At 34.6% G+C, this 8997-nt stretch overlaps 1 protein-coding gene across 1 annotated transcript in view; it reads right to left on the bottom strand.

Moving 5' to 3' along the window:
• LOC113514590 (dual specificity tyrosine-phosphorylation-regulated kinase 2) overlaps positions 1–7560 on the bottom strand; it is a 101588-nt gene extending 94028 nt beyond the window's left edge. The window contains exon 1 of the mRNA XM_052901940.1: positions 7028–7560. Coding sequence (XP_052757900.1) covers positions 7028–7042 — 15 coding nt within the window. The 5' untranslated portion in view covers positions 7043–7560. The remainder of the gene's footprint in view (positions 1–7027) is intronic.
• Between the last annotated feature and the right edge of the window lie 1437 nt (positions 7561–8997).

Genomic DNA, 8997 nt, shown 5'->3' on the forward strand with positions numbered 1-8997 from the left:
CTAGAGGTTACAGCGTAGAGTTCTTCAAAAAGGTCGTATTAAGATTTCTTAAGGGTCGGCAACGCACGCGTGATATTTTTAGTGGTACAGGCGTCCATAGGCTACGGTAACCCCGTTCATAGTATGCTTATTTGCCACCACAGTAGTATAAAAAAAACAGGTCTTATCACCTCAAAAACCGCAAAGTTACAAACTAATATAAGAATTCCTGAGTCCTCAGGAATGGCAAGCATGGGGGACGTCATGGAAAAAACAGTATACTCTGTTATATCCATAGTACTGCTCATGTCTATAGGCGACAATTATCACTTTTCATCAGGTGGGCCGTCCGTTTATTTGGCATTCTAAGTTGCATAAAAAATTTATCAAAACGCTCATATAATAAATTTCAAAATGTATAATTAAAATCGGTTCAGGATTCCGTCTCGTTTTGAAAGTCGCTTAAAAAACTATCAGTAAATATATCCATCACGGGCCTACAACTTTTATGGCCCGAAATTAAAGATACATCTTCTCCTTTAATTGTCCCTAAACGGACTCTAGGGATTATGGCGTCTAACAAAAAAAAACTATTCAATTGTTTTGTAAGATCGCAACAGAGCTGTGATTCAGTAATTATATTAAGAGGATTACTAATTGACGTCGGGAGGTCAATCCTAGTACGATCTAAACAATCTGGATACACCAAAAATGTTTAGTACGGCACACGCTTTATAGAGCGACCTCAATCTCGGCAGATCCAAAAAGCCCTAGTAATTTATACCGACCACTGGAATTCTATCAAAAGCCACCGGCCAGCGTAAGATTAATTATGTTACTGATGTTACACGAGGGAGACTTTGTCTGAAATTGTCTACACGGGTACCTCTGTCCCATTCGTATTTTTGTCGCCAAGCTGCTTTGTGCGTGCGAAGTTGTAATTCAATTAAATGAATGGGATATGGCAATGAAGTTAGCTATAGGGTTTCAAGATATGACAATTTTGTTAGTATATTTTATGGTACCCATTAAGCAATTAAGTAATTAAGCGTCCCACTTAAACATCACTAAAAGCCTAACTGTGGTTGTCAACCCACCTGCCAAGCGTGATAACTACTGGCAAAACCCTCATTATGAGGGAGGCCTATGTTCACCAGTAGACAGTTGACGGCAGATAAAATGATTAAGCAATTCCTAAATATAGGAGGGGTAGGGGTTATTGAATGAAAATGGAATGTTAACACCGTTTGAGCTACCGGTATAAGCTGGTGGGGTACCAGTGATAATCCTATCTTGCCAAGTTCATACCACTGGTTATTTGGTTAAAATTTTTTTGTTTAATTCTGCTAACATTAGTAGTGCTATTAGCATTTGTGACTGCCAACACCCGAAGTTTGGCATCAACAGTTGGAAATTGACGGCTAATTTGTAAGATTATGGAACTTCTAATAGTGGTGGTCAATCTTCGAATGTTAGCAGTCACATACATACTAATGGTAGCGGAATTAAACAAAGTAATTCTGACCAAATAACCGTACATATTAATGATATATCCTGCTAACGGAAATCAATTGCGCAAGCGAGATTACCATTCCATTTTCAATCATTAAAAAGTACTATAGACGTCAGTCACAATTTCTCATCAGGTGCGCCATCTTCTTTGTGACATTATGAAAGCAACGTGTCTTATTTAAATCTAGTCTTACTCGAAGGTTTTCCGAAGACCTGCAAGTGTTATCGATCTGAACTTGACCTACGCCCTGCACGGATGCGCCGAGCCGTTCATAATCTATTTACAGAGGTCTCGCACTTATCTATATTTACGTACCCATACTGTCATATGACGTAACAAGCCCATAGCCCCCTGAATATTCGGGTAAGCTCTAAATATTACTTTTCAAAAGGATATGATATGAAACCCCGAAATTGTCGTGGGCGGTGATCGTCGTCGGTATATTATAGTTAGACGCGAGGGCAAAACTACTTTTGTTATCCAAAATGGCAGTGATTTTCCCGAAAAAATATTTTTTAACTTTTGACGCTTTTTTGCGTCAGAGGGGCGTTATAAATCTAACATGTCTGTATATCTGTGTATCTATATATTTGTTTGTGTGTAGCTTCTAAACAAATAACCTAATTATGATGCGGTTTTTTATTTGAAAACTGACGTGGTCGTGCTCTTAACTGCAATTTAATATCTTCATAGATTATGCATCAAATTGAGATCAATACACTTGCAGGTCTTCGGAACACCTTCGAGTAAGACTAGATCTAAATAAGGCGCGTTTTTTTCATAATGTCACTTAGAATGGGGAAAAAGATGGCGCACCTGCTGGAAAATGATGATCTGTCACCTACGCCACGCCTATACCATAGTATTTTTTTAGTATAGAATAGAATAGAATAGAAACATTTATTGCCTTACAGTTACAATATAAAATATAAATAACATATACAAAAAGTGTTCCATATTCGGCAAAAGAAACCGGTTCAGCTGATGCTGTGAGTGTCCCAACGCAATGTGAACAGCTGCACAGAGCTGGTTTTCAGCCAGTCCCTCTCTTAACTTTTTAGGAATTGTAAATGGAATGGAATTTTCGCTTGCGCAATTGATTTACGTTTGCAGGATATAATATTGATAATCATCATCATATCAGACTTTAACTGTCCGCTGCTAAGCATAGCCCTCTTCTTTGGGGGGTTTTACCAGTATTTGTCATGCTTGGCAAAGGGATTGGCAACCGTAATTAGGCTTTGGGGATGTTTTAAGAGAGAGCTGCCCATGCTTTGCCCTCCCTTAGTCGCTTCTTACGACACTCATACAATTTTGCGTGATAAATAGTTATGAATGATTCCTTTATAACTTCTATATTTATTTTGTCTTATAAATTCTGCTCCTTTTTAATGCGCAAATATTAATTTTATTTATTAAATAATACGTCAAGATATATTATGTGCGTAAATGTATAGAACATTGTTAAAAAAAAAACGAATCAGCAAAAATCATTTATCAATTGTCAGGTAATTGTCAAAAATTTGACAATTAGCTGACAAGTTGACCCGATTTTGAGACTCGATGCTTTATATATAACGATATATATATATATAACTGTATAACGATATTGTAAAAACCAAGCCTGAACTTGATATTCACAACGATAGTCACTCTGTATTCATGACTAAATTAAAGTGTTGATATACCTCCCCATTACATTATATTTATTTATATTTTATAATAATTTGAATACAATTTCCATTATTTATATTATATTATTATTTATATTGTTAATATCTTTACTCATTTAATAATTTAATTATATTTTAATGTTTGTCAAACACAAGGCATGCTGCATGATGATGCAGCATGCCTTGTGTTCTGCAAGGCATGATGCCTATAAATGTAAGAACAGTGAGATCTGAGCTGCCAGTGTATTGTATTAAAATTTAGCTTTATTGTAGCTGTATCTTATGTTGGTAATCCTATAAATAAATAAATAAAATCTAAGCTTACTAAATTTACCTTGGAAACAAAAAAATTGAGTCTCCATTTAGCAAAACTATAATTGGAGAATTCGTTATTTGTTCTCCTAAATTGATAATATTTTATTATTATTTCATATGGCGCTTGTTTTCATATAATATAACAAACTTGTTAGTTAACAAGTTTAAGCATGGAATAGACGGGTATTCCATCCGTCAGACTGCTCCAATTGTTTTGAATTATGTTGTATTTTGCTTTGAGGTATAAAATTCAATGTAACACTTAAACTTTGACTGATAGGTAGCCCTAATAGGGGGAGGCTTATGTTCAGCAGTGGACAATTAGAAGCTGATATGGTGATGACATTTATAGATCTGGCGTCAAAATATTAAGTCTAATCAGGCCTGCGTAAATCACTTGACACTCCATTTCTAAGCTCACCATCAAACAATTTACCCTATGGACTCAGATATGCTACGGTCAGCCGTAGTTGTTCTTAAAGCAAACTGCTAAAGAATGGAATGCTTTTCTTGATTTTGAATGAATGATAACTTTATTTATGGACTTGAATATTGTATTGTAATTATTGTAATTTTTAAAATCAATGTAATTTTATACAGTAACTAGCTGACTCGGCAAACGTTGTTTTACCATATACTTTATTTCGAGAACTGTACATGAAAATTTATCATACTACAATTATTATACCCGATCACCATCTTGCAACCATATTGCGGAATATAAAAATCGCGAATAAAAAACAGTTGATCGTAAAAGCGTGAAAATTGGAATTTGTATGTATTTTTCAATGCTAAATCATAATAAAATAAAAATAAAAATGAAATTCATAAAAAATAAAAAAAAATTTTTGGGGTAGGTCGCTCTTATCATTGAGGGGTATGAAAAATAGATGTTGGCTGATTCTCAGACTTACTCGATATGCAAAAAAATATCATAAAAATCAGTAAAATATTAAATATATATATATATATATATATATATATATATATATATATATATATATATATATATATATATATATATATATATATATATATTTGAGATCACTGCCAACTGGTACGTAGTATATCAAAAACAATTTGGATTTTTGTGACACATTGACGGGTGTCCTATCCATCTATCGAGGCGCATATTCGACAAACAACACTTTTTCTTATTAAATATTAGAATGGATTTCAACCCTTTTTTTTTGTGTATTCTTCGAAAGCTTCTCGTCTCATATATTATGTACATGAGGAGAATATTAAGTAGGATATTGTTGACATATGTATAAACCTTCTATAAATGCTAGTGATACAACGATGTACAGATTGTCCACGTTAACATGGCACGCCCCTGCAACTTTTTACTCCTATGTATGTGACCATATAGAGATATAGTGCTTGTGAAGAGTTATTAAGAGTTATTAATTATCCTTCGGTAATAGCTCGACCAGAGGAGTATTATATTCCTTTTTTATACAACTTAGAATGACAAACAAGCTGACGGTCCACCTGATGGAAAGTGGTAACCGTCGCCTATAGACATGAGCAGTACCATGGACATAACACAGTATACTGTTTCGCCCATGATACCACCCATGCGTTGCCATTCCTGAGGACTCAGGTGTTATTCCTCTGTACCCTGTAAATTCACGCCATATCACACCCTTTAAACTGAAACACAGCCATGCAAACACAACTGCTTCACGGTAGAAACACGAATGGGACAGAGGTGTACAAGCAAACGACTTTTGTACAAAGTCTCCCTCTGGTGTATAAAAATAACCTTGTAATTATTTCCACTCAAATATTTTAGTAACCTATGTTTAGATGTGGACAATTAATGGTTTTTTTTTTACAACACAGAGGGCAAACGATCATGCGGCTCACCTGATGATAAGTGACTACCGCTGTCCATGATCACCCACAACACCAGCGGCATTGCAGGTATGCTGCCGGCCATTTGAATGGTTGTAATAATAATAATGAATTTATTGAACTAGGTGTTATCTTAAGGAAGTCCATATTACTGGTTATTTGATTAAAATTATTTTGTTTAATTCCACTACCATTAGTATGTGCGTTTTTTGTTATACCACTGAGGTGGCAAACAAGCATACAGCCCACCTGTTGGTAAGCGGTTACCGTAGCCTATGAACGCCTGCAATACCAGAGGTATTACGCATGCGTTGCCGATCCTAAAGAAACCTCTTTACCCCCTTTTTGAAGAATCCCATGCTGTAGCATCTTGAGAAAACCTCGGCAGGGCAGGTATTTCATAATCTGAGTGTTCGTGGGAGAAAACATCTCTGAAAGCGCGTTGTACGCGACCATTTAGGCTGTAAGGTATGAGGGTGAACTCCCTGTCGATGGCGAGCCGTACGATGGTAGAAAGTGTGTGACTGCCAACACTCGAAAACTGACCACCGCTTTTAATATATTAGTTTGTCAAATATCTCCTATCATCAGAAACTTTTGAAACTTTAAACACTTATATTTGAGTTGGAAATAAACATATATAATATATAAAAAAAATAGAAAATATTCTATTTTTTTTATATTAGAAGGATAAAATCAAATTTTGTAAATTAATTATAATTAGATTATTTTTTTTAATTAATTGTGCATAATCATATTTCTTGTATAACTAGCCGAATCCCGCGGCTTTACTCGCGTAAATCAGAGTATAAAGTATTCTATGTTCTAAGTTAGCTTATAACCTATCCGCGTACTAAATTTCATTCAAATCCGTTCAGTAGTTTTTGCATGAATGAGTAACAATATATTTATACCAAAGGGAGACTTTGTACAAAAGTCGATTGCTTGGGTATCTCTGTGCCATTCGTGTTTCAACCGTGAAGCAGTTTTGTATGCATGGCTGTGTGTCGGTTTGAAGGGTGGGATATGGCGTGAATTTACAGTGTACAGAGGAATAACACCTGAGTCCTCAGGAATGGTAACGCATGGGGGTATCATAGGCGAAACAGAGTATGTTATGTCCATGGTACTGCTCATGTCTATAGGCGACGGTTACCACTTTTATTATTTGTTATTTACAATTATTTGGGTTTTTTATTCATAGGACTAGTGACCTGCTACGGCTTCATTTGCTTGGGATGCAAAATGTATAAACGAGTAAAAATACGAGCGATTCATAATAAAAAATATTTTGCTAATAGTAAAATCTATTGCATCGTTTGTAGAAAGTAAATGGAGAAACAAACAGACCCGGGCAATGACATTGTCTTCTACTATTTTATTATAATTTTGATTTAAAATATAATAATAATAATAATAAATTATATCATATTTTCTATCTTTTTATCAATGCATCGTTTGTGATAATCATTTTATTCATTCATTCATATTTATTTGTTGTAAACTTTTATTTGAAAATGCAACAGCTGTATTTCTTGTCTGTTCTTCTCAGCTGAAATTGCATTCCGAACTAGTCGATAGATTCATAAAAAATTGACAATTCAGAAATACTTATTATTAAGTTTATTTGAATAAAATTTTTTTTCTATTATCATTGTTTATACTAGTGTATTATAATGTTACTTACATCGTAAAGAATCATGTCAAGTGTGGTCGTTTCGATCACCTGTTGCACTGCCGTTTATTTTCTACTTTATACTAAATAAACTATTATCAAAATATATCGTCTATTTAAATCGATCAACTTGTAACAAGTCTGACAAGAAAAAACATACAATTTCTAATCACTTTTCGTTACGTTAAACTGTTTAACAATTACACTTAAATTCTAGTGATCACTTAAATGAATAGTGTCTTTTTAATTAAACAAATCACTGACTCTAAACGCTTTAGTTAATTAATGTTTTCTGATTCAAAGCTTTGTAGTGTAGCTGTCTTATCGGAGTACCTATACCTATTTCAAATTTATAAAAAAAAAACACACGAAATACTGGCTTTTAACACTTCCTATATTCAAATTTCGAATGTATTCGAAAGTTCGTATTCATCGAGTTTATATTATTATTTTTTTTACTAAAGAAATGTATTAATGTTATTTTTTTATTTGTGTATGCGTAAGGAACGTGTATGACAGAGCTGAACGCAAATGATACTAAGGGCGGGCGGCCGGCCGCCCTGCGTACTAGGGCGGGGCAGTTACAGACTCGAGACGAACGCAGATTTTAATTCAGTTAGCATTTCCAATAGCGTCGCTCGCTATTGTTTATAACTTTATTTTGACAAGTTAATAGATTTACTAACAAATTTATTGTTCGTTTGTGAAAAAAAATTAGGTACCATTAAAGTTTTATTCATTTGTAATTTAATGAACATTGAAACAGATTGCTTTTAAAATCTCTTTGAATAAAACAAAGCATTGGTTGCCACCATATCTGTATCAGAAATATAAAATTATATCTTTCAAATGTTTTTGCAAGTAAATAAATTATCTACCTAAAAAAAAGTCGTCTGCAAATGACGTCGATGCCACTCGATTAAATTTAATTAGTAGTAGCCGAGCTGTCCATGCCCACCCAGATGGCATTATGCCCACCTCAAAATAAAGAGCGGAGATTTCAGATATACATAAAGTTAGATCGAAGAGTGCATACACTTCTATTTTAAAGGGCCAACGAAGATACTAGTGATACCTCGTGAGCTTACCAATGCTTGTTGCCATTAACCACAACATATTTTGGGGGAAAAAGGGATTGTTAGTAATGAGATTTAACAGTCCCATTACTAGCAATACACCCTACCAGGTTGACTTTCATGCGGTTCTCCCTGGAAACCATAATTGTTAATTGGTCACTATGAGCGAACTGACCTGCCTTCATCCTCACCTGTCACCCTTCACTGGTACCCCGGCAGTGTATATCGATATCGCAGGCGGGGCTACCATTTCATCTTCACTCATTAAAAATAAAAAATTAAAAAAAAAACACAACATACCTACATATATACCAATCTATTTATTAAAGCCAGCACGATATGCCTTTGTGAGTTTCCACAAATAAAAAAAAAAAATTAACGTGTCCCGCCAGCGTATACCGTTAGCGCGGGCGAGGTACCATTCCATAGACATCCATTAAAAAAAATATATCTAAATATTAGCCCAATAACGAATATGTTAAATATCTGTTATCTAATATTAAATATAAAAATGAAAAACCCAATTGAAATTAATATAAGCATCCGACCGGTATGTGCAATATCGAAATAGATAATGACCGTTTTCCCGCCATTAATGTCGTGAGAAACTTAATATATCGATATTGGTGCAATACCGATATTATGCGTACTTAAAATACGCACAGATTGCTTACAATTTTGTATACCTACACGTATATGAATTGGTTTATCTATTTTTTTTTTTTTTGATGGGTGAAAATGGTATGATAACCCCGCCTGCGCTAATGGGATACGCTGGCGGAGCACCAGTGAAGGGTGATAGATGAGAATGAAAACAGACCAGTTAGCCCATCATGATCAATTCATTAGGAATTAACCATGATAGTTTCCAGGGGGAACCGCGAGGAGGTCGACCTGGTTGGGTAT

This window comes from Galleria mellonella, unplaced genomic scaffold (genome assembly GCF_026898425.1).
Source record: "Galleria mellonella isolate WM207_F2 unplaced genomic scaffold, CSIRO_AGI_GalMel_v1 utg83, whole genome shotgun sequence".
Lineage (NCBI taxonomy): Eukaryota > Metazoa > Arthropoda > Insecta > Lepidoptera > Pyralidae > Galleria > Galleria mellonella.